Genomic DNA, 26,752 nt, shown 5'->3' with positions numbered 1-26,752 from the left:
TATACTCAAGGCAAAGTATCACCCTATCCAAGTGAGTTAGGACAATTTCTAGTTGTTGTTGGCCTGTTGGAGTGATTGGTCCCTGGGGACTTATCTTAGTGTCCAGGAACATGAGGTACTCTGAGGGACTGTATTTCAGCCACGATGATGGTGTAACCCCTCAGGGAACAGCCGCTTTCTGTTTGCAGCAGCTAAGGCTCCTCCTTCGGAAGCTATCTCCCCTTAGATGTTTAGACCCTGTGCTCATCTCTCATGTTGACTGCCTTTGACTTGCTGAGGTCCTCAGGAATCCGTATCTAAAGGTTTATTTTTAAATTTTTTTTTTATCAGTGACTGGACTTTTAAATTCAGATGAGATTCTATCTAATCCTTTTTTTGGCATTACCTTTATTATAAATAAATTAGGACCCCTAACTTGTTTTTTTTAAGATCTGATTTTAAAATTCAGAGTCAGATAAGAAAAAGAAATGCCAAGAGCCTGGCAGTTGCATACCTGGTTAAGTGCTCACTTTACAGTGCACAAGGACTCAGGTTTAAGCCCCAGCTCCCTACCTGCAGGGGGAAAGCTTTGTGGGTGGTGAAGCAGGGTTGCAGATGTCTCTCTGTCTCTCTCTTTGTCTCCCCTTTCCCTTTCAATTCTCTCTGTCTCTATTCAATAACAAATAAATTAAAATATTAAAAAAAGAAAAGAAGAGAAAAGAAGTGGTCTGGGAGGTGGCGCAGTGGATAAAGCATCAGACTTTTCAAGCATGAGGTCCTGAGTTCAATCCCCGGCAGCACATGTACCAGAGTGATGTCTGGTTCTTTCTCTCTCTCCTCCTATTTTTCTCATTAATAAATAAATAGAATCTTTAAAAAAAAAGAAGAGAAAAGAAGGGGGCTGGGTGGTAATGCACCAGGTTATGTGCACATAGTGTGCAGTGCAAGGACCAGCGCAAGGATCCCAGTTCTAGCCCCCAGCTCCCCACTCAGTGCTTTCTCTACCAACCTGTTTTGATAGTGATTCCTGTCTCAAACCTCACTGATATCATTGTATGAGTCTTATTTATTTATTTTTTCTAGAGCATTGCTCAGCTCTGACTTGTGGTGGTGGTCAGGGATTGAACCTGGGACATTGGAGCCTCAGGCATGAGAATCTCTTGGCATATCTTCCCCACCATGAGTTGTTTTTAAATGATGAATTTCTTAAAGGCAGAAGTTATAAGATATTGATCTTTGTTTATTCATTTTTCTGACATAATACAGATTCTACTTTATGTATTACTTTTCTGTTATAAATCTGAATTGTGTTTTGCATAGTTTCTTTTTAATATATTTTATTTTAGTTAGAGAATACACAGAGAAGACCAAAGCACTGCTGAGCTCTGTCTGATGGTGGTGCTGGGGATGGAACCTGGGACCTCAGAGTCTCAGGCAAGAGAGTCTTTTACAGAACTGTTATGCTGTCTCCCCAGCCTTATTTTACCAGCAGAGGCAAATTTTCTGGTGGAATAAGAATTGCAGGGGAAAACAATGGTGACTAATCAGTAGGCTGAGCAGTCTTCTATGTTGTTGTTTTAATTCATTCTTTCTATTTGTAGGGTTTTTTTTTTAAACAAAATTATTTTCCTTAAGTTTGATAGGACAGAGAGAAAACAGAGAGGAGGGGCGGAGAGGGGGAGTGGTTCAGAGAGACATCTGCAGCCTATTTTGGCACTGGTGAAGCTCCCCCTGCAGGAGGGGACAGGGATTGCATCACTGTCCTTATAGGCCTGTCTCACATTTTGTTTTGTTTTGTTTTCTGCTCCAGTTGTCCAAGTTTTATGCTGAGTTGTGATCATTAACTTTTTCAGTTCACAGAGAAATGCAAACATCAAAGATATGTGGGCTCCTGGTAGTGTTTAAGTATGATTGAGAGCAGTCTCTAGTTCTGGCCTCAACTCCAAGATTGGCACGTAGAACCTCCTAGAACCTTGGTTAAAATGTCCATCTCTCTCTTTCTCTCTCTCTCTCTCCGTGTGTTTCCTTTAACCTTGGTTTTCTTCCTCTTTTGTGAACTGATTACCTATATAAAGATAAAGTAATTTGCTCAGGGTAGAGTGGGAAGGGTTGATGGGGAGGTGGAATGATGGGCACAGGTGAGTCATTCCTACAGTAGCTGATAAGACGAGGAGAGGACACTTCGAGGCTGGACTGAGAAGTGCTGGAGCAGCCTGTGGAGAATGAGGGTGTGTCTGTCACCCAGCCAAGGTGATGTGAGGATTGACCAATGGAGTGGTGTTCACGGAATAGGGACCAGGCGGGGCCTACTTTGACTTTGGTGGTTGAGATGGAACATAACTCTGAGTCCTGAGTTCCTGCTGTAATGCTCATCAAACTCATAGCACAGACATTTACTTCTTGAAGTCGGGGCATTATCATGGAAGGGGCTCTGGCTTCCTTCTTCCTCCCCGCTCCCATCCTTTCATTATTTTCAAAAATATTTTTATTTATTTATTATTGGATAGAGACAGAGAAAAACTGAGAGGGAAGGGAGATAGGGAGAGAGACAGAGAGACACTTGTAGCCCTACTTAACCACTCATGAAGCTTTCCCCCTGCAGGTGAGGATCTGGGTTCACCATAAGGATCTGGTGAACCCAGATCCTTATGCACTGTAATGCATGTGCTTAACCAGGTGCACTACTACCTGGCCACTCTTTTTCTTCTTTCCTTCCTTCCCTTCCTCCCTCCCTCCTTTCCTTCCTTCCTTCTTTCCTTCCTTCCTTCCTCCCTTCTTCCTTCCTCCCTTCTTCCTTCCCTCCCTCCCTCCTTCCCTTCCCTTCCTTCCTTCCTTCCTTCCTTCCTTTCCTCAGATAAAGGCAGAGAAGGCACAGAGGCAGGAGAGGGAGGGAGGGAGAGAGGGAGGGGGAGAGAGAGAGAGAGAGAGAGAGAGAGAGAGAGGGAGAGAAGCACCATTCAACATATTGGGAACAGGGCAGCACATTGTTCAAATGAGTTGTTCTGCCCACTGTAATGAACACATTCTTAAGAATTCTGGTTGAGCGCACACATTATAGTCACAAGCCTCTGGTCCCCACCTGCAGGGGGATGTTTCACAAGTGGTGAGGTAATGCTGCAGGTCTCTCTCTCTCCTCTTGCCCACCCTCCTATCTTCTCCTTTCAATAAATCTGTCTTCTTTCCCTCCCCCCAAAAGGTTCTTTTTCTTCAAATATTGACTCACAAGTGGTGAAGCAGTGTTGCAGGTGTTTCTCTGTCTTAATCCCTCTCCCTCTCTTTCCCCTCTCAATTTCTGTCTCTGTATGATTAAAAAAAAAACAACAATCAGTTAAAGAAATATTGACTCAAGATCGAGTAGGATAAATGCTATATGATTTCACTCACATGTGGAAGATAAACATCAAAATAAAACATATTTTCAGACTATGAGAGTGAAGTGCTGATTACAGGAAGGGAAGGGAGGAGGATGTGGGCGAATTGAGCAAATGTCTCAACTGAATGATGGTGCCTGGACTAAACTCTAGGGATAAGAAAGTACAGACAGGTGTTGGAGGACAGTGCTGCACACCTCAGGTGTTTACGTACTTCTGCAGGTTGCAGAGAGAGAAAAATTGAGAGGGAAGGGGGAGGTAGGGAGGGAGAGAGGGAAGCAGAGAGAGAGAGAGAGACAGACACCTGCAGCCCTGCTTCACCACTCCTGAAGCTTTCCCCCTGTAGGTTGGGATTGGGGGCTTGAACCTGGGTCTTTGTGCACTGTGATGTGTGCACTCAACCAGATATGCCACTGCCTCTCAAGCCTACTTATTGGTATAAACCAATGTTCTTCAATAAAATTATTAAATTTTGGGGAGCTGGGCGATAGATAGCACAGCAGGTTAAGCGCACATGGTGCAGAGCACAAGGGCCTGTGTAAGGATCTAGGTTCAAGCCTCTGGCTCCCCACCTGCAGGGGAGTGAAGCAAGTCTGCAGGTGTCTTTCTTTCTCTCCCCTCCCTGTCTTCCCCTCCTCTCTCCATTTCTCTCTGTGCTATCTAACAACAACAACTATGACAACAATAACAACTACAACAAGCGCAACAATAAGGGCAACAAAAAGGGAAAAATGGCCTTCAGGAGCAATGGGTTCGTAATGCAGGCACCGAGCCCCAGCGATAACCCTGGAGGAAAAAAAATATTAAAATTTTAAAAATCTTATTATTTTATTTATTTGGTATTGGATAGAGACAGAGAAATTGAAAGGGGAGGAAGAGATAGAGAGGGAGAGAGACAGAGAGATAACTGCAGTCCTGCTTCACCACTCATGAAGCTTCTTCCCTTTGCAGGTGGGGACTGGGGGCTTGAATGCAGAGCTTTGTGCAGGGTAATGTGAATATTTACCCAGGTTTCCCATTACCTGGCCTCTAAATCATTTTTTTAAAGTGACTTACAGTGTGGGATATTTTGCTGGCACGCTGGTTTTATATACTAATGTTTTCTAAGGTAGATAGATGATCAGGGCTGTGAAAAGCCAGAGAGCAGTACCTTGTCTCTCTGAACTAGAAATAAACACCAGCACATATTCAGAACAGAGGACAAAAAAGCTACTCTGGGTCAAAATTGTCCTGGTGACTTGGGTTAACTCAGGTCACAAACCTTTGATCTAGCTAGCCTCGTACAGGGTACGTTTTAGACCCGCCAACTAGCCAAACCACTAGAGACAGACATAAACATTGGACACCACGTGCTGAGAGCCTGTCCTAACATGAAGGGTGTGTTACCTCCCTCTGACCTCTGTCATAGGTGACCTGTGGCCTGGAATTAGATCTGTGGCAGGTGTCCTTGGGCTTATGGCATTTTATGTGGATAAAGCTCTCCACAAATATAGCAGTATCCATTCTTTTTTCTTCTTCTTTTTTTTTTTTTATTCATTCCCTTTTGTTGTCTTGGTTGTTTTATTTTTATAGTTATTATTGTTGTTATTGATGTCATCGTTGTTGGATAGGACAGAGAGAAATGGAGAGAGGAAGGGAAGGCAGAGAGGGGGAGAGAAAGACAGCTGCAGACCTGCTTCACCACTTGCAAAGTGACTCCCCTGCCAGTGGGGAGCCAGGGGCTCGAACCCGGATCCTTATACCGGGCCTTGCGCTTTGCGCCACCTGCGCTTAACTCACTGCGTTACCACCCAACTCCCAGTATTGTTCTATTTATTTATTTTATTAAATTTTTATTTATAAAATGGAAATATTGATAAGACTATAGGGTAAGAGGGGGTATAGTTTCACACAATTCCCACCTCCGGAGCTCTGTATCCAATCCCATCTCTTGAAAGCTTCCCTGTTCTTTATCCCTCTGGGAGTATGGACCCAGGGTCTTTATGGGGTACAGAGGGTAGGAGTTCTGGCTTCTGTAATTGCTTCCCTGTTGAACAGAGGCATTGACAATTCAATCCATATCCCCAGCCTCTCTCTCTCTTTCCCTAATGGGGCGAGGCTCTGGGGAAGCGGGGCTCCAGGACACATGGTGGGGTCGTCTGCCCAGGGAAGTCCAGTTGGCATCATGTTAGCATCTGGAACTTGGTGGCTGAAAAAAGAGTTAACATATAAAGGCAAACACATTGTTGACTAATCATGAATCTAAAAGCTGGAATATTGCAGATGACAATTTGAGGTGTCCGTTTTGGAAAAAGCTTGTAGGTCTATTTTAGGTATATTCCAAGGAGCCCATGACTTTACTAGTTTTTGCCTGGGCCTGACATCTAATACGCAGGTGGATCCAAGTTATTGTCTGGGAGATGGTGTCATAGCTGGAAAAAGGGCTAGAAAGCTGGATCAGGGAAGAGAGTAGCTCCTAAATATGGGAAAAGTATATAAATATTGTTCACTATAAACCCCATCGATTTGATCTGGGGCCCATATTCAGCACAGGAGCCTATGTAACCTCTACATCCCTGTAGGTCTGAGTTTGCATTCTGTGGTCATGTCTAGGAACATTCCAGGCTGCACTATTTTCAGGGCCCATCATCCTTAGGTGATAGGCAGAGTACGCTATCCAACCTCCCTTCAGAGAATGGAACACTCCCCACCCTTGTTGATCCACATTGAGGGCCAGGCCCTATAGGGGCCCATTATGTTATTAATGATGGAGATGACCAGTACAGGTGGTGAGAAGGATCTGTTAGAGGGCTAGGCCCATCATGTCAGTGTGGGAGTCTCAGGACTCCCTGACAAATAACAGGACCCATTATTTAAAAAAAATTTAACTTTGTTTATTGGAAATTCAAAGGGAAGGGGGAGATAGGGAGAGAGACAGAGATACCTGCAACCCTGCTTCACCACTCGTGAAACTTCCTGCCTGCAGGTGGGAACCAGGGTCTCGCCCCCAGGTCTTTGCTTACTGTAACATGCGCACTCAACCAGGTGCGCCACCACCCGGACTTCAGTGTTCACTCTTGTTTTGAGAATGTTTTTCTTGGTGTGACATGTTAAGAGAAATGCTGGAAGAGACCTGCCTGCTGTTTTTATTTTTTCTTTTTCAGGGAAGGGAAGGGACTGGTGGCCCCAGACTGGTATCTTAAGTGTTTGGTCAGAGCCAAGAGCTGTGTCGACTCTAAAGCAGGGTGCCCACACTGTATAGGTGGGCTGCTTTCCTTCTCTCCCCTGTCCACCGTCTTCTGGTGCTGCTGTCATGGGAGCCCCACTGTATATTCAGGTTATGTCTTAGGAATGGGAGTTGCTGATGGTGGTTATGTTTTTACATTTTATTTATTATTTTATTTTAATCATTTTTATTTATTGGCTAGAGACAGAAGTTGAGAGGGAAGGATGAGGAAAAGAGGAAGAGGAACAGAGAGACACTTGTAGTACTGCTTCACCACTCATAAAGCTTTCCCTCTGCAGGTGGGAACTGAGGGCTTGAACCTGGGTCCTTGCACATTGTGACATGTGGACTCAACCAGATCCGTGACCACCCAGCTCCCCCCCCCCTTTTTTTAAACCAGAGCACTGCTCAGCTCTGGTTGATGGTGATGCAGGGGGATTGAACCTGGGACTTTGGAGCCTCAGGCTTGAGAGTCTTTGCATCACCGTTATGCTATCTGCCCCCACCCATTTTTTTACATTTTATTTCCATTATCTTTGCTTTTCAAAATTGCTGGTGAAAGAGAAGAGATTGAGTGGGTGGGGAAAGCGGGACTTCACAGTCATGCAACTGATAAGTGACCCGACTGGAATTCAGTCCAGGACTGTGTGACCTCTACACGGACTGCCTCCTGTCCAGAATGTTCTTTTGACTTGTGCCATTGAAATATGCTGGGCGGGACCAACACTTTCTACCTGAAGACTCCAAGTTGTGCTGGAGATGTAACTGCTTTCGTGCATGTGGCACTGGAATGCTACTTCAGCCAATGCTATCCCCTAGGGGATGTTGCCCTGTGTCCCCTGGGGGCTTCCTGCCTGTGCCACAGGCCAGAGAGTCTCTGCTGAATTTGGGCATTCACCCAGCACCACTGGGTTTGATCAGCTTTGCCATCACTGCCTTGATTAGCTGCTGAGATATTTCCACGTTGCGTCAAACTTTGAGCCCTGCAGGGCTGTAGTATAGACATTTAAGGCTAGTTTAAGTGTGGTTTAACCCAGGCTTTAGTAGTTGTGTAGACGCCTCAGGCAAAATGATTCTAGTCCGGTAATGCCTTTCTTCAGTATGAGGTAGAGACTTCTGTGACATTTTCTTTTTTCTTTATTATATTTATTTATTTATTAGATAGAGATAGCCAGAAATCAAGAGGGAAGGCCGTGATAGAAAGGAAGAGAGATAAAGAGATATCTTCAGCCATAGTATAAAGGTCAAGGACCCATATAAGGATCGTAGATCGAGCCCTTGGCTCCCCACCTGCGGGGTGGGGATGGGGGTGGGGGTGGGTGGGGGGGTGTTGAGTCACAAGTGGTGAAGCAGGTCTGCAATTGTCTCTCTCCCTCCCTATTTCCCCTCCTCTCTCAATTTCTCTCTGTTCTACCCAATAAAAAGGAAGAAATGGCCACCAGGAGCAGTGGATTCTTAGTGCAGGAGCCCCAGTGATAACCCTGGAGGTGGGGGATGGGAGGGGAGAGAGAGAGAGAGAGAGAGAGAGCCCTACCGGCCTCACCTCACCTCCAGGCTGCTTTCCATGGTGCCTGCCTGGGTATTCCTGCGTTTTGCCCGCGTTCGAACCCAGAGCCTTCTGCCTGGTGAAGTTTGCATGTCACTGTTGAATGGCCCTAAGATTCCCAATAAATTCTGAAGGCAAATAGCCTTTTTCGTTTTCTGTTAGAGGCCTTTTCTCAGGGACATTAAAGTTGAGAGAAGCTGGGTAAGAAGAGGTCAGGTGAGAGGGGATTTAGTTAGCTGTCTATATGGTGAGCTCTGGAGTCCTGTCATTTTTCACTATGTTTCTCCTGCATGTCTATAAAAACTGTTCTTCTTGCTCCAAGAATAATCCAATGACTACATAAGACAGAGGTAGAAATGATACTCAGAATACAAATGTGAGATTTTTTTAGTGCCTCTTGAGTATTCTTGTATATGTACATATATTTAAAACAAAAAAGTCACAAATATGGTTTTATCTGTTTTGCTGTCTTCATAATTAACTTTCTACTTCCTTATTATCTCATCCCCATTCATCATATAATTAACCCAGAAAGAATTTTGTTTTTCTTCTTTTTACCAGAGCACTGCTCATCTCTGTTTTATGGTGGTACAGGAAATTGAACCTAGGACTTTGGAGCCTCAGGCATGAAAGTCTGTTTGCATAACCATTATGCTGTCTCCCCTGCCTTCCAGAAAGAACTCTGAAGCAACACATTCTAAATGGTTCCCTTATTTAAGGCTACTTGCTTATTTATATACCTTCTTTTCACTTTATTGTTTATCAGCACAAAAATGCTGCTTTTCAAGTCAGAATGAGATAAAGGGATATTGATAGATGTCTTTGTTGTCTAGCTGCATGGAAAAATATGGGTTGGAGACCTAAGAACAAAAGGTCAGAGTTAGGAGTGGAAGTGTGTGGGGGGAATTCAGGGTGTGTTCAGTCTTTGAGGAAACTAACGTCAGGGAAGCCAGGTGACTGTTGTGTGGGGGTAGGATTGTCCCTGGAGGGTGTGACTGGACTTTCGGGCAGCTCAGGTTGTGAATGCCTTGGAGTATATCTGGAAAGTAGCCCATGCACCCTCCCCTAAGCTGCCCAGCTCATGGCCAGGGGTTCAGGCACAAGTTCACTGGGTGAGGCTAGGCCAGAGGTCACCTTGTTGATGTTGGAACCTGGAGCTTTGATAGGCAGCCCATCAGGCAGGATGTTCTCTCTCTCTCTGAGAAAGTCTTTTTTTAAAATTCAATTTATTTATTGGATAGAGACAGAGAACTTGAGAAGGGAGAGGGAGATAGAGAGATACTTGCAGCCCTGCTTCACCACTCGTGAAGCTGTCCCCCTGCAGGGAGAACCCGGGACCTTGCCCACTCTAGTGTGTGCACTTAACCAGGTGTGCTACTACCTGGTCTAGCAAGCAGTTCTCTGAGTCTCTTTCTTATGGTTCCCTGGGGGGTTGTCAGGCCATCCTGGAGTGAACACCTCTTCTCTGAGTCTCTTTCTTTACCTCCCAGTTGCCTCACGGTCAGAACAGATACTCTAATTACAGGGTAGCTTGTTCAAACTGACTTTGGGGTTCGCTCAGCATTATCCCAAAATACCTGTTTGAGGTGCAGCTGTGGAGCGTAAGCCACTGAGATGAGCCTCTGATTCCCTCTAATATGTGACTTTGCGGACGGACAGCAGTGTGAGCCTCACCCTCTCCCTCGTGCACTGGGACCTGGGGAATCACATCTGCTCAGCTGAGTGTTCTCCAGATGGCCCTTGGTTTCCAGTGATGCCAACACATAGGCAATTGACTTTCACTCTCCACTCCTCAATGGGGATTCTGTGATGAAACAGGGAGAGGCCAAGCGTCCTTGACACTCAAACTCATACATACAGATAGTCGCAATCACTCACATGCAGCCTCTCCTCTTGTCTTCTGAGTCTCCACTCAGTTTTATGCAGCTTTCCAGCCTCCTTCACTCTGCAGCTGCTGAGGTAGGGGGGAGGTATTTGAGATGCTTCTGTGTATTAAAATGTGACTCAGTAGTGTTAGCGAGCATAAATCAAACCACCATCTACTGAAAGGAAGCAAAGATGTTTATTGACGAATTGCAATCCGGGCCGAGATGGTGACTGGTGTTAGTCTACCAAGCTCGACCCCGAACAGGGCTCAAACCACACAATTTATAGGAATTCAGACTACAGTCAGGGAGGGGGAACACATCACCTTATCAACCTACATCTAATAACAGGCTATAGCAAACACAAAATCTAATTATTTCAAACTTAGCAAAAGCATGATCTATTCAAAGCAAAGCGCGGGCTAGTTTCAAATATAGTAAGATCACACAACCAATAGAATATAGCCAGGTAGGGTCACCACATCCCCCCACCATCAGCTATGACCACCCATCTGGTAAACAGCATGCCACAAACTCTGTGCAAAGGTCCTGATAAGGCTTGTCCCCATGCAGGGTCTTTCAAACAACTTACAGAACAATGGGTGGCCTTCACTGATTAGGTCCTGTTTATTCAAGGGGGAAAGGGCAAGGAATTTTCCACTCCATTCAGCAAACAACTTAACTTCTAGAAGAGAAAAAGAACTTAACACTTAAGCCCTAAAACTAAAAGGGAGAAACTGAAGAAATTTAAAATCTAATTCAGAAGGGGGTTTCAATGTAACAGCTTATTACTGCCTGTCACAAGTGGGGGCCGGGTGGTTTACATTTTTGACCATTCTATCCTTTAATTTGTTAACTCTTCCTCCCTTTCCCTAGCTTTCCCTCTGTACTTTGATCTGTTCATGGATAGTAAGTCCTTACGAAAAAATGATTGCTTTTTTTCTTATTATGCTACAAGACTTGCTTTGTACTCCTGCTAGGGGTTGGCCTCCTTCTGCTTCTGCCCTCCTGCCCTCCTGCTATCCTCCCACTCTACTTCCCCTCAATCCCATCATTCCTGCACCAAGACCTTCCCTTGTTTTTCTTTCTCTCTCTTACCAGTTTTCAGTGCAGATCAAGCTTATTCATGCTGTGTCTGCATGTCTGACCCTCTGAGTGGGAAGTCCCCCACCCCCTTAAAATTTTTTTCTTTCTTTTTATTTTTATTATTGGGTAGAGACAGAGAGAAATTGAGAGGGAGGGGGAACTAGGGAGAGAGACACAGAGATACCTACAGCCCTGCCTCACCACTTGTGAAGCTTCCTCCAGGAGCTTGAACCCAGGTCCTTGTGCACTGTAGTGTGTGCCTGGCCCCTGGAAGAAATTGTTTTTAAAACAAAGGGCAGGGGTTATTTTTATAGTTTTCTCGGTTATGTGTTTGATGCCAGGCACATGGTAGATGATGAATAAGTAATTACTGGATGAAAAAATGCAAGTCTTCATCTTTCAGCACTGCTAAATACCTAAGACATAAAGGTAGTGCCACCTCAGTGCTGGATGTTTTCACCCTTGTACCCACTGAACGAAGAAAAAGGCTAACCATCACTCTGGTACATGTGCTGCCAGGGATTGAACTCGGGACCTCCTGTTCAAGAGTCCAATGCATAAAGCACAGCGCCACCTCCCAGACCACTCAAGGAAATATTTATTCATTTGTTTATATTTTAGATAGAGACAGAGAAAGTGGTGAGGCAAGGAGCACAAGCGAAGGAGACCCCCTACCGCAGCTTCCTTCAGTGTGGTGGGGGCTGGGCTCCAAACTGGGCTTTGCAAAGGGCAAAGCAGCACATTATCTGCCTGGGCTATCCTCAAGCTCAAGCAGACGGGAAAACTAGTTTCCCCACACTAGCCAGCTTCTTTTTGGCCTCTGCTTTCAGCCATGACTCATGCATTAATGGAGGTATAATGACCTGTGCTCAACAACTTAGGACTGTTCTTAACAATGTAAGTAAATTTGATCAGCTGAAATTACTATGCTGTAAGTAATCATCACAAAAATTATCCGTTGGATTTTTTTTAATGAGCTCAATATCTCATAATCTGTCTCCAGTGTCTTCCCTGATGTGCATTTCTAATGACATGCAATACTATTGGAACTAGAACTTTTGAAAAAAATGGGGACATTCTCCTCTCTTCTGGTGATGAAAAGGATAAGCAGAACCTTGGCAAATCAATTGGCAGTGGCAGTTTGAAGTTAAAAAGCAGGTTTTCAAGGTTCTGTTTTTGCTGGTTACCTTTGAAGGCAGATTCTAAAGTCCACTATGACTGTACCACTCAAGAATATGATCATTCTCCTCTTTAAGATTTTTATTGACCTTCTGAAGAAATTTTCTTATATTCATGAGTTTTTTCCTCCAGTTTGTTATGCTTTATTTCATAAAAATCTAAGATGTTGGAAAACAACAAAAGAAATCACTGATTCAAATAAAAAAAGTATCAAATTTGTGGTCACCGAGGTAGAGGAGTGAGAGGAGTATAGAGGGAGAATTGAGTGAACATGCCCAGAATATATAAATTTCCACTTAAAATGTTTATTAGTGACTTAATAATGCTTAACAAGTTTATAAGATAACAGGGGTACAATTTCATACAGTTTCCATCATCAGAGTTCCCTGTCCCCTCCCCTCTGTTGGAAGCTTCCCTACTCTTTACCCTTCTGGGAATATGGACTAAAATTCTTTTGGGGTGCAGAAGGTGGGAGTTCTGGCTTTTGTAATTGCTTCTCTCTGCTGGACATGGGTGTTGGCAGGTGGATCCATACCCCAGCCTGTTTCTGTCTTTCCCTAGTGGGGCAGGGCTTTGGGTGGGGGGAGTGGGTTCCAGGACACATTTGTGAGGTTATCTGCCCAGAGAGGTCAAGATGATGTCATAGTATCATCTGCAACTTGGTGGCTGAAAGGTGTTAAGTTATAAAGCAGGACAAATTATTTAATAAACAGGAACCCAAGTGTAGGCATAGAGCAGATGAGACTAAGTGGTCTTTGTGTGAGAAAAAGTTAGGAATGTTCCAAGGGGCCCATTCATGACTAGTGATTTTTGCCTGAGCCTAATAGCCACCATACAGGTGGACTAAAAGTATGTCTGGGAAGATAGTGTCAGAATTGAAAATAGGGCTAGAAAGCTGCATTAGGGCAGAGAGAAGCTCCCAAACATGAGGAAAGTATATAAATACCATTAACCATTTACCCCATCCACCTGACCCAGGGCCCATGTCTATTCCTATTTAGCACAGGAACCTGTGTGATCTATGAGTCCCTGTCAGTCTGAGCTCCCAGTCCATGGTCACAGATGGGAACATTCTAGGCTGCATTCATTTCAGGACCCGTCTTCTCAAGTTGCAGAGTAGGCTGACCCAGCCTCCTTTGAGAGAGTGACATAACCATTATGGTCACACCCCCCCCCCAGTGTGTAGTTTATAAAAAAGTAAAGAAAATATATAACATACTGGTATATTTGTTAAAATTAGTGAATTAGTTTCTACAACAGTATGTAAAACAGTAAAACCTGGCTTGTCGTGCCATAGAAATGTGAGCTGTTTTCCTAAGCCAATAGTAGGCTTAACAAAGGGACAGAAAACTGTAAGAAGTATGGACAGTGGGTTTATTGGAAGAACTTCTTTTATGTGATTCAGTCATTTGTTTTTCCTCAAGGCAGAATTAAAGCAGGCTTTTTTTTCCCCCTGTGTCTTAGCCTTTTTTTAAAAACTTTATTTGGTAAAACAGAGAGAACTTGAGAGAGAAGAGGGATAGAGAGGGAGAGACAGAGAGGTATCTGCAGCCCTGCTTCACTCCTTGAGACACTTCCCCCTGCAGGTGGGGACTGGGGATTGAACCTGGGTCCTTGTGCACTGTAATGTGTGCACTTAGCCAGATGCACCACCCCCTGGCCCCTTGCGTCTTAATCTTTAAGGCATTTCTTTGTCATATATATATGTATGTATGCATATAAGTGTGTGTATATATAGACAGAGTTGTTTCATTTTATTCTGGGCCTGTTGCTCATTCTGTTCTTAACATGCCATACTTTCCTGGGGTGGGCAGTTTGGGGGAAGGACTTCTAAACTGTCCCGTCCTGAGCTACCTTGACTCAAAGGCAAGGTAAACAGTGAAGGGAGAAGTAACCTTTTAGAGAAAATTCAAGACCAGATTTTATAATTTTGAATAAATGCACAGACTATCTAGGATGAGATAGGATCCGTGTTTAGTGTTGGTTTTAGAATGACTCCAATGTGGAAAGCAAGCTGACTAGAGTTCCTTATGATTTTTCCTCATAGTTCTGTGGAAAGCAAATAGAAGAGAAATCACTTGGTTGTGAATTAAACTGGCCCTTTGCATTTCGTGACCATAAATCTATTATTAGCTGAATGGACCCTGGCGATGTCTTGTACTTGTGTAGTGAACCTCATCAAAGGTAGGAAAAGGGTTCAGGTCTGTGACCGTAGAAGCAGTGTGCGTTACGGAAATGTCTAGAAACTTACTAGGGAAATTGCCTTGGAAACGGATCTATTCCTAATGAATCAAACCTTCCATAATAAATGGCTTGGGTGTGAACATTTATTCCTGTTTCCTAGGTCCACCCCCTTGTCATCTGTTTGCTTCCCGGGAGGACTGCTCAGATCGGTCATGGCATTGCATGCTAAATTATAAAGACTGCACACCACAAGGGTTCATGTCACATTTGAGACATTTTTGTTCTGTAAATAAATAAGCAGGGGTTGTAACTGGCTCGCAGCAGTGCTTGTTGACCTTGAATCACCTCTGCCCCAGGTGCCTTTTGTTTACATTACTTGAACTCTGGTTTCTACCCCTGGAACCATATCAACCTTTTTCTTTGCCTCCTTCTGTCAGGCTTCCAGGTTCTTGCCTTCCCTGGAGTGTAGGGAATGGTCCTGGCCTAACCTTTTTTCCTGGGGCTGTGCATTGCCACTAAGGGATTTAAAGATGCCACTGGAAGGACCAGTAAAAGCTTTTCTGAAGTTCTTTCTGACTTGAGACTTTGTGAGAATCAGCACAGTGTTTGCCCAATTTTGGTACCTTTTTTTTTTTTTTAACCTTTTATTTATTTATTAATGAGAGAGATAGGAGGAGAAAGAGAGAGAAAGAAGCAGACATCACTCTGGTACATGTGGTGCTGGGGATTGAACTCAGGACCTTCACACTTGAGAACCCAGCTCTTTATCCACTGCGCCACCTCCTGGACCACTCTTTTTTTTGTCTTTTGGGCAGGACCCTGACTTAGTTTAGATTCCCCAGGGAAACTGGCTGGACCTTAGCTAAAGCTGCTTGATCTGGTGATGGGGTGTGAGTATCAGGGGTGGCTAGGGGCTGAGTTCTGCCCCAGTCCAGTGAAGTTGTGCTTCAGCCCGTCGTCAGCCTGCATCTGAATTTTACACAGCCAGGACTGTGTTCTAGTTTCAACCTTTCTTCTGGTTTTTAACATACTCTTTCACTTACTTAATTTTGTTAGACCTCTCTTTTTTAACATTTCTTTATGAGGATGAGAAGTCTGGTGTGAGGTGGTGCTGGCACGGAACTTGAGGCCGCAGTGACCCCCAGGCATGCAAGCTAGTGCAGAGGCCTTAGAAGACTTTTTCTCAATTGCTTCCTTCAGAAGCCCTTTTGTATCCCCATTAATCTTTCAGTGTACATATTTTTTATATTTTTGTTAATAATTTCAAAATGATTAACAAGATTATAAAGTAACAGGGGTACAGTTCCACACAGTTCCCACCACCAGGGTTCTATATCCCATCCCCTCCTTTGGAAGCTTCCCTGTTCTTTATCCCTCTGGGAGTATGGACCAAAGATTTACATGGGGACCAGAAGGTGGGAAGTCTGGCTTCTGTAATTGCTTTTCTGCTGGACATGGGCATTGGCAGGTGCATCCATCCCCCAGCCTGTTTCCATCTTTCACTTCTCACTGTTGCTGTGAATTTGCTGCCCAGTTTCTTGACTACTAACCTATTGCGCAGAGCTGCCTCTTAGACTGCAGCCGTTACATCGCTGAGTCTGTGTGTAGGTGGGCCTTGAGGCCCACTGGTCTGAGTTGTGACTTCTGTGGGTTTGTCAGCCTGCCATGACTCATAATGAAGGAGGGGCCAGTTTTCCATGAAGGTGCCTTGGTGGGTGGCTGTCATTCAAGTATTGTTTCCCCCCTTTGTACCTGCAGAGACTCAGGTAAATGTGTCACTGAGGTTTTTAGTGACACATTTACCTAGTGGTTTTGTTTTATCCTCTTTATTTATAGAGACAGCCAGAAATTGAGAGGGAAAGGGGGTGGTAGAGAGGGAGAGAGACAAAGACACCTACAGCCCTGCTTCACTACTTGCAAAGCTTCCCCCTGCAGGTGGGGACAGGGGCTTGAACTTAGATCCTTGCACATTGTAACATGTGAGCTCAACCAAGTGTGCTGACACCTGGCCCCTTATATTTTTAATTTTTATTTATTTATTTTTTAGTGTAGGTGGTGATGCAAGCATCATGGAATGCCAGAGGACATATGGCCCAAGGATTGCAAAGCCTTGTGGGTGAAATTGCTCTTGAAAATAATCTTTTAGTTCTGGTTCCCCTCCCTCCCCTCTATCCAGCTCTCCCTTCCCACCTCTCTCTCTCTCTCTCTCTCTCTCTCTCTCTCTCTCTCTCTCTCTCATAAGGAGGAGAAATATTTCTCTCATAAGGAGGAGAAATATACATCCTTTTTGGAACATGCTTACTTCTATGCTGGTAGAAACCTTAGAAGACTGAGACATGGGTGTTGGCCATACTCCTAGCCTGTTTCTGTCTTTCCCTAGTGGGGCAGGGCTCTGGGGAGGTGGGGTTCCAGAATACATTGGTGAGGTCATCTGCCCAGGGAAGTCAGGTTGGCATCATGGTAGCATCTGCAACTTGGTGTCTACAAAAGCAGTAAGATATAAAGCAGAAAAAATTGTTTAATAATTGGGAACCTAAAGGTAAGAATAGAGCAGATGAGATTTGGGGTCTCTACTTTGGAAAAAGCTAGTAGGTCTATTTTAGGTATATTCCAAAGGGCCCATGACTTTACTAATTTTTGTCGGAGCCCAAGAGCTAACATGCAGGTGGGCTAAAGGTATTGTCTGGGAAGATAGTGTCAGAGTTGGAAATAGGACTAGACAGCTGGATCAAGGCAGAGAGTACCTCCCAAATATGAGAAAAGTATATACATATTGTTAACTATAACCCCCATTGATGTGATCTGGGGCCCATATTCAGCACAGGAGCCTGTATAACATCTGCATCCCTGTAGGTCTGAGCTCGCATTTTATGGTCATAGCTGGGAACATTCTAGGCTTGCATTGCAAGACCCCAAAGGCTTCCTTATTAATGAGAAGCCAAGGGAGACAGAAGCAGAACATCTTTCTGGCATGTGGAGACTGAACTCAGTCTTCCTGCTTACAAGTCTAGTGCTCTGCCCAGTGTGCAACCTGTCAAGCTGCCCCTGGACTTATCCTCATTTTTATAGCCAGAAATAACTAATAACTCGTTGATACATAAGAATACTTTAAAAAGTAAAGCCTAGCTTATACTCTTTCCCTTTCTTTGCTAAGTTCCTTTCAAACTATGTGTTTATTAATTTGCATGGGATAGAGAACCAGAACACTATTCTAGCACATGGGATAACATATACTATAAACACCATAATCATCACCTGGGCTCCTGGGTCATTTTGCTGAATTCTTCACGAACAACTTTTATATGAAGGAAGACAATTTTTTTCTTTTTTCCTTTTGTAAACATTATGATTTCCCCCCTTATAATGGAATGTAAATGTTTTATAGCATAGCATATTTTTAATCTGGTTTAATTTTTTCCTGTTAATATTAATGTGTTACCATTACAGACATAACAAAGCTCTTGCATTCTCTGGAAAGTTCGTACAGGGTACTTTTCTTGCTTTGGAGAAACTCTGATGTCAATAGCTTGTACACCTCTTCGAGTGTCTGGAAAGAGCTTTCTTTTGGGAATGACCACGGAATGTGGTCATCGGGGTTTGGGGTGGGGTGGGGAGTTGCTTTGTTGAAACCAAAAATAGGGCAGAACTCATGACTAAGAGCATAGAACTGTGGTTCTGTCACTACTGGGGGGGTGCTCTCGCAGTTACCTTCCTTTTTGTGAACCATAATAGCCTGTCCACCCCCCTCTCACTTGACAACCTCTCTCATATTAGGGTGTTGTGAGAGTGATGTGAGCTGATGCTATAAAGAATCAAAAACTTGATAACTTTTGCCTGGCATCCTCTGTAAGTGGCAGCTGTTACTATTAGACCATCAACAGTGATCCTTGTAGAGGGGGTGCGAGTTCATAGGTCCTGTGCTTTTATATTTGAATTTCCAAGCAGAGTGACTTATTTACTTTAGCTAGTTGGTCTTATGAAATAAGGAGTAGTGGAAAGTATGATCTCTTAAATACATAGGTTATTATATGAAATCACTAAAAAGATATAGCCAATGTTATTGCTGACTTTGAAAAATAATATATGAATACGTTTTTTCATTACAATTATTAGCCCATTGAGAAACCTGTGGAAATATCAGTAAGTTTAAGTTTCAGAAAGTCATAATGAAGCAATAAATGGAAATAGAGAATTCAGAGATTTACAGCTGGGTGATGGTAAACCTGGCTGAGTGCACATTACAGTGCAAAAGGACCCAGGTTCAAGCCCCCCAGTCCCCACCTGTGGGTGGAAAGCTTTGTGAGTGCTGAAGCAGGTGTCTCTCTGTCTCTCTCCCTCTTTATTTATTTACTGAATAGAGACAGAGAAGTTGAGAGGGGAGGAGGAAATAGGGAGAGAGATAGAGAAACACCTGCAGCCCTGCTTTACCGCTTGTGAAGTTTTCCCTCAGCAGCTAGGGACCAGGGGTTTGAACCCAGGTCCTTGTGCACTGTAATGTGTTTGATTAACCAGGTGCCCCTACCTGCCCCTCTCTATCATTCCTTTACCCTCTCTATTTCTGGCTGTCTCTATCCAATAAATAAAGATACTACAAATAGTTGTAGTAGCAGCAGCAGCAACAGCAGCAGCAGTAGTAGTGGTAGTAATATAGTTCAAGGATGTACACAATTGAAAAAATTGCCTTCAGACATAACTGAGTGAGTGAATACTGTTGATACTGTAGCATTTTCATTGTAGTACACAGATTCCTCAGCCATCCATGCTGATGTGGGGTGTCCTTTATGAGGTTATCAATGACATCATCAAGATAGAAGCCATGATGCTAAGCTACAGTCAGCCAGCCACAAAACTCACTTCCATGGAACCACCAGGTCGCTGTCTACATGGGAAGAGTGCGTGCACTGTGTAGGTAAATAGAACTTCACGTCAGTCTGTTCTCCGAGTGCCAGAGAAGCCCAGTGAGGCTGGAGGTAGTATCCTGGTTCAGCTGCTGGGCTCTCCAGTGTGCCATGGCCCCACGAGAATGTCTGTTTACAGCAGTTCTAGAAATGGCAGGGATGAGTTCTGGCGAGTAGCTGCCTTCCAAGTCTGCCAACTTCTAGTTTTCACTGTCAGAGCAGCTTGGGAGAGAAGGTTTTGCTGAGGACAATTCAGTACTGAATGGAGACCACTGGCCAGTGTATGTCAGCTGCTTTTGTTGATGTGGAGAGAATGGTGGATGCAGAGATGATGGAGAAGAGAATGGTGGATGCAGACATGATGGAGGAGAGAGTGCTAGACACAGAGATGATAGAAGAGAGAGTGGTGGATGCAGAGATGGATGGAGGAGAGAGTGGTGGATGCAGAGATGATGGAGGAGAGTATGGTGGACACAGAGATGATGGAGGAGAGAGTGTTGGATGCAGAGATGATGGAGGAGAGAGTGGTGGATGCAGAAATGGACGGAAGAGAGAATGGTGAATGTAGAGAAGGCAGAAGAACAGAAAACTCACAGCAGAGACTGTGTGGATGTGGAATATACAGGGTTATCACTGGGGCTCGGTGCCTGCACCATGAATCCATTGCTCCTGGAGGACATTTCCCCTCATTTTTTGTTTCCCTTGTTGTTACTGCCCTCGTTTTTATTGTTGCCATTGATGTTGTTGGATAAGACAGAGAGAAATTGAGAGGAGGGGAGATGGGGGTAGGGGGGAGAAAGATAGACACCTACAGACCAGCTTCACTGCTTGTGAAATAACCCTTGCAGGTGGGAGCCAGGGGTTCGAAGGAGGATCCTTACGCAGGTCCTTTCACTTTGTACCACGTGAGCTTAACCTGCTGTGCTACTGCCTGATTCCCTATGTAGAATATTTTTCTGGGGAATTGGGTGGTAGCGCAGCAGGTTAAACGCATGTGGCACAGAGCGCAAGGACCTGTGGAAGGACCCTGGTTCGAGCACCCACTCCTCACCTGTAGGGGAGTCCTTCACAGTGAAGCAGGTCTGTCTATTTTTCTCTACCCCCCTCTGTCTTCCCCTCCTTTCTACATTTCTCTCTGTCCTATACAACAATGACAACATCAATAACAACAACAATAATAACTACAACAACAATGAAAAAGAACAAAGGCAACAAAAGGGAAAATAAATAATTTAAAAAAAAAGGGAATATTTTTCTGGTGGCCATATTTTGTTTTTTGGAGGGGATTAAAACTGTTTTGTTGAGGTATTCCAGCTGGCATGATGAGGTTCATTGTTTTCAGACTGGAATTTTCCTAGCAGAAAACTAGTGAGAGTTTTTATATAATAAAATAAAAATGATTCTTAGAATTTAGAACTTCGTCAGAAGGAATGAGTTGAAAGGAAAATAAACTGTCAAGAAATGCCAAGTTCTAATATATAATATTAGTATTACTACCACCACCACTGCTGCTACTGCTTCTACCACATCACTGCTCAGCTCTGGCTGTGACAGTCTTGGGGACTGAAACTGGACACTCAGAGCCCCATGCATGCAAGTTGTCTGCATAACCACCATGCTGTCTCCCCAGCCCAGCATAAATTTTTAGTATATCAAAATGAACTTTTTGCTAGGATTGTAAGTTGCCAAGTACACTGGGATTCTTGGGTTTTGGATAGTTATGCTAATAGATGTTATTCATCCAATATGGACTTAGACTTGTGAACTGTATCATAATTTACCTTGAGATCTCATACGTCCTTTCATTACCACCTGTGTTAAAATTGACTTTGTCTTAAACACTTTTCTGAGTCATTACATTACTGTGGAGCATAAGTTGTGTTGTTTGAACTGGCCACAAGCCACCCATTCAGGAAATGCGTCGTGTCTTACCAGGAAGATGGGGGGGGGGGGGTGCCAGCTCTGTAGTGAATGGAATTCTTTTTTTTTTCCCCCCCTTGGCTGTGAACATATAGTGGTTAGTACTCTCTGCGTTGTGAATGGAATTCTTAGGCAGGTCAAATCACTCAATGTCAGCTCTAAGTTAATTATCCTTTTTGTTTGCTAGCTGAACAGAATACAAGCTGGCAAGATATATATATGGTGAAGTTTTCACTTATATTTTTTTTATTTGTAAAAAAAAAAAGTCTCAAAACACTTAAAAAATCCCACTAGTCTGATTTTGTGTATCCTTTTATTTTTGCCCTTTTTTTCTTTATTGGGGGGATTAGTGGTTTACAGTCGACAGTCCATATATCACATTTCTCAGTTTTCCACATAACACTCTAACCCCCCCACTAGGTCCTTCTTTACCATCATGTTCCAGGACCTGAACCCTCCCCCCACCCCAGAGTCCTTGACTTTGGTGCAATCCACCAACCCCCCTCCCCCTTCTTTGCTTCAGTGAAGCATACTACACCCAGATCACTTTATGTTTTTCCTTAACTTAGTCCTGCCTATGAGTGACTTTTTGTTTTTTAAAGAAACGTGCAGTCAGAGGCCAGGTGGTGGTGCACTCTGTTGAGTGAGCATGTTGCCATGCTCAGGGACCTGGCTTCAAACCCCTGACTCTCACCTGCAGGGGGGAACTTCCTGAGTGCTGAAGTAGTGCCTTGGGTGTCTTCTTTCTCCCTCTTCATCTTACCTCCCTATTGCCTCCTCTCTGTCTCTGTCCAATATATAAATAAATAAAATATTCAAAACATGCATATTAATGTATATTAAAAGAAAGATTTACAAGTTTTTTTTTTTTTTTAAAGGAAATACACAACTTGAAGGAAGAGTGCTTGGTCTGACCCTTAAAACTGGTGACATACTCAGTGGTCAGAGGAAAACTATTTATTTATTTATTTATTTATTTATTTATTTGTCTCAGTGAAAGTAACTGTGGGGACTGGATGGTGGTGCACCTGGTTGAGTGCACGTGACAGTGCGCAAGGACCCAGGTTCGAGCCCCCTCCTGCAGGGGGGAAAGCTTTGCAAGTGGTGAAGTAATGTTACAGGTGTATCTCTGTCTCTCCCTCTCTATCACCCTCTTCCCTCTAGATTTCTGGTTGTCTCTATCCAATAAATAAAATAAAGATAAAAAAATTTAAAAGGAAGTAATTGCAGCAGTGCAAGGTTCTTTTGTGAAGGGATCATGGCAGGAAATCTTTTTGTCTTTTAATCTGTCAAGTGTCAATTGTTTTAGAAACAGGAATGCAGAGGTTCTGGGATTGGGCTTTAGGGGGAAGTTAACTAGGACATCTTGGGAAGGGAGCGAATGTGTAACAGACTGAATCAATTCAACACACATCAGAGCACCTGAGCTGGAATGAGCTTTGGCATCATGCTGAGTGCCAGAAAACTTCTAACAGTTTTCCTTATGAAAGGTGGCTGACTAGTGGTTGAGCCAACTTGCAGTTTTTGTTCAGATGTGTTTTTGGCTTTATACTGAATAAGTATCTATAGCTGTCTTTTCATTTTCCTTTGGAAGGCAACATTTGTGTAATCAATTCACGTGTCTAGGTGTTTTTGTGTGTGCATGAACTGTGGGCTATGGATTATCATGTTAGTAACTTCCTTACTTTTCCTAGTTTAACAGAGTTTCATAATTTCCACAGTCATGGCTTTGCTATGCTATTAACTTTTCTCTCTCTCTCTCTTTTTCCTTATAGGTTAAGAAATGGCATTTCAAAAGGCAATGAAAGGGTCTATTCTTGTTGGAGGAGGGGCTCTTGCAGCTGTTCTGGGCCTCTCTCATTTCACTCATTACAGAAGGAAGCAAGTGAGTCATTGAACATGCATAGATTATAATATGAAACGTGTGTCTGTGTATGTTAACACTTTGTTTAGCAATTATTGTCTCATCTTGATTTATGTGACTAGTGTCGAATACTGTTGCAGTGGTCCTTGGGGATAGTACATATCTTATGAGTCTTATAAAGTGACCTTGTCACAAAGCATTATTCTCCCTAGCCTCTGTTTTGGCTCTTTGTTTTTAAAGACTGCCTCATTTGGGACTGCCAGCTTTTATTCATTCAGACTTCACTTGTCTGATTCATCCAAGTGTCTAGATACCTTCAATGTTCTTGCCAAAAGTTTGTCTTGTGAGAAGGCAGTCAACTGAAAAAGGGAAGGGGGAAAGAAAGAGCCTATACAGAAGGTTCAACTCTGAATCTTGGTTTTGTTTTGTAAAGATTGAGTTGCTTATGTGGTATTGCTTTATACTGAGCAGAGATCTGAATGATGGAAAGCTGCTGAAGTGAGTTTATCTGAAGTTTTCAAGGAACGTAAAGTGTTTATCTTGTCTTTTTTTTGCACTCTTTTAAAAATATTTATTCCCTTTTGTTGCTCTTATTGTTTTATTGTTATAGTTATTATTGTTGTTATCATTGTTGGATAGGACAGAGAGAAATGGAGAGAGGAGAGGAAGACAGAGGGAGAGAGAAAGATAGACACCTGCAGACCTGCTTCACTGCTTGTGAAGCGACACCCTTTCAGGTGGGGAGCCGGGGGCTCGAACCTTTTTTTGCACTCTTATCTGTGCTTTCCCACTGTTCAAACTGACCCAAGGAAAGACTCAAGGAAAGACTTGTTTTGGGTGGTTTTGTTCTTGTGTTTGAAGTGCTAGCTAGCCGTAGCTGTGAGCAGTGATTCCTGCTCCTCTTGCCCTCAGCACACTTTATGATGTTGACTGGGCTCTAAGGACAGAAATGAAGCAAATCTAGAAATTATATTTTGTAGCTGAGCTGCTCAGGGAACTGCACGTTTCCCCATTTTCTTGTGAGACTTTGTTTCTCTTTCTTTGTATTGCATAGAATAGAGCCAGATGCACAGCCTCCTAGGAGCCCTATGTCCCAAATGATAGCACTTTCAAAGCACACTTTAGAGAAATTCAATTTGCTGCAGACATATGTATATAGATAGATATCATAGATCTGTCATATTTATATCATATTTCTACACATAAAAGCAGCTCAGTTTCTGTGCTCTCTCCTAAAGATATGGACATCATTGAATGTGTTGTTCTTTTTCATTCTTAAATGTGAGCTTCTTCACCTCAGGCTGTGCATGTGAAAGTATTCACTTGCTGTTGCTTTTGCTTGCTGCACTTCTTCTTTCAAAATATTGCTGTGGCTGCTTAAAGGTGAGTGTGAGAAGATGTTGCTTCAGCTGAAGCTATTTTAGAAGTGCAGTTCTGCTTGGGACAGGGATTTTAACAGATTAGATTACTTTTGCCTTTACCCGGAGCTATCTGAAGATGCCAGTGCCATAGGTCACGCAAGCTAATATAGGAGAGGTTGCTAAATCCGTACACAGTTGATGTCTGCTAACCTCAGCAAGCATGTTTTAGTTCACAGTTTACAGCTTCACTCTGTACCCAGGGAGTCCTGTATCACATACTGACAAGAAACAGACAGTGCTGCCCTTAGCCAGTCAAGTTAGTATGAATTCTAGTAAGAAAATCAAGGGGGAAAAAAAGACCTATTGATTCCTAGGACATTTAAATGTCTTTTCCTAAGTTGGACATCTTGACCAGCCTCAGAAAATAGATACCTGCAGTTTCAAGTCATTTTCAATTTCAATCTGACAAGTTCTTTTTTTGCAGAAGATCATCATAGGCATAATTAATAAGTGAGTTGCATAGACAGTCTTCAAAATGTGGGTCTTTTTTTGTTTGTGCTCTGATGTGATGACTCCTGTCCCTTTAAGTTACTATCACAGTGTGTTTTGGGCTGGCAGGTGGGATGTAGCTGTAGGGATTGCCACAAAGGAAGGGGGAGGGAGAGGGAGAGGGGGAGGGAGAGGGAGAGGGGGAGAGAGAGAGAGAGAGAGAGAGAGAGAGAAAGGGAGAGAAGGAGAGAGGGAGAGAGAAAGAGAAGGAAAGAAGTAGTGGGAGGGAGGGAACAGCTTATTTGAGTCACTGACAGAAATTGACCTCAGGCCTCAGCTGTCCTCAGAACACCTCTGCCAATCAGACTCATTCTAGGGGGAGAAATTTTTCTGACTTGAGTGGTCAGGAACAATCTGCCCCTGGACCCCCATTCTTGGGCATCATTTTGTAGACTTTGCCCAGAACAGTGAGTGTAAGGTGGATGCCCTGTTTGTTGCCTGCCGTCTACAGCCCTGGCTTGTGAAAGCTGTGCTTGCCCACTGTGCTCTACTGTGTTTCCTGTTTGCTCAGGTGATGCTACCCAGTCACCAGGCTTCCATGGAGTGAGTGCATGGATACCCAAAGCCTGACCCTGGCGTAGAAGGCCACCTACGGCATTAAGTTCAGGCCAGTCTGCAGACATTCCTGTGCTTGTAGCTCTGTCTCCATGGTCCCAGGCCTGTGCTCACTTGATATTTCCTGTACAAAGCTCACTTCCTGAAATGCAGACAGGGCCTGCATTCTAAATCTAGATGAGTTGATTTGAGTTAAAGCATGTTTAGTGATGGAAGTGCTGTAAGATGTGTCTGGTGCCATGTTCAGTTCAAAAAACCCTTTTTAAGCCAACTCTACAGTGAAAATAGCTTGTCCTATTTGCAGGAGAAGGTATAGAAAGAAATCTGTTGTAAATACTTTTCAAAACAAAGCACAGTGAAACTCAGCTTCTTGAATACACACTGGTAGGTGAGAACTGGGGAGAAGCAAGCACTTCTAGGGGGACAGTTTGGGAGCCAGGGACCAAGCTGTTTGACTTTTCTTCATAGAGACCTGTAAACATTGATATTATGCTTATCAGTGCCTACTGTTGTAATAATGAAACCAGTGATTCTTTCTTTCAGAAATATTTATTTATTTACTTTGGGTACAGTCAGAGAGAAATTGAGGGAGATAGAGAGGGAAAGAGACAGACACTTGCAGCCCTGCTTCCCCCTGAAGGTGGGGACCAGGGGCTTGAACCCAGGTCCTTGTGCACTGTAACATGTGCACTCAACCAGGTGTGCCATCACCTGGCCCCTCCTGTTACTGCGTAACCCCCCAGGGACACAGTGAGTAAACACCTGAGGTGCTGTGCAGGGTTTTCAGGCAAGGCGTTTGTCACTCCCTGTTTAGCATAGATCTAATTAATACTAAACGCGTTAAGTGAGGGGGCCATAGATGACATGGTATCTGGCTTTCCTCCCCCGATGATATTCTTTTTAAGAATTTCATGGGAGAATGTTGTTAAAATTCGGAGGCTCTAGCTGGCCGGTTTAGCTTCACGGGCGGGTAACAGAGATGCGGAGACAACGGCTGGGCAGGGAAGCTGTATTTCTTTATTCAGGAACAACGATTCATAAACTAAGACAAACTAATCACCAAACAGAACTCTGCTGTCTCTTTGCGGCGGCACAAGCACTCTTTCTTTTTTCTCTCGAACTCAGGAACCCTCTCCCTTACTCTGGAACTCAGGAACTCTCTTACTCTGGAACTCTCCTACTCGGGAACC

General features: G+C 43.7%; 1 protein-coding gene across 5 annotated transcripts in view; it reads left to right on the top strand.

Annotated features, from left to right (window-relative positions):
• Positions 1 to 26,752, top strand: part of GPD2 (glycerol-3-phosphate dehydrogenase 2) — a 156,288-nt gene that overhangs the window by 15,652 nt on the left and 113,884 nt on the right. For 2 of the 5 annotated variants that reach the window (XM_060177916.1, XM_007524302.3), the window contains exon 2: positions 23,009 to 23,118. The exons of 1 other annotated variant lie outside the window; for it this stretch is intronic. Coding sequence is in view for 3 of the 4 variants with exons in the window: in XM_007524302.3 (XP_007524364.1) it covers positions 23,017 to 23,118 (102 nt within the window). In the remaining variant the exon portion in view is untranslated. Of the gene's footprint in view, positions 1 to 19,260; positions 19,325 to 23,008; positions 23,119 to 26,752 lie in introns of those variants that run through there. 2 more of the 5 variants (XM_060177913.1, XM_060177912.1) reach the window with 2 other exon arrangements.

The sequence above is a fragment of the Erinaceus europaeus genome, chromosome 18, assembly GCF_950295315.1.
Source record: "Erinaceus europaeus chromosome 18, mEriEur2.1, whole genome shotgun sequence".
Lineage (NCBI taxonomy): Eukaryota > Metazoa > Chordata > Mammalia > Eulipotyphla > Erinaceidae > Erinaceus > Erinaceus europaeus.
This window is presented reverse-complemented; position numbering and strand designations above follow the sequence as displayed.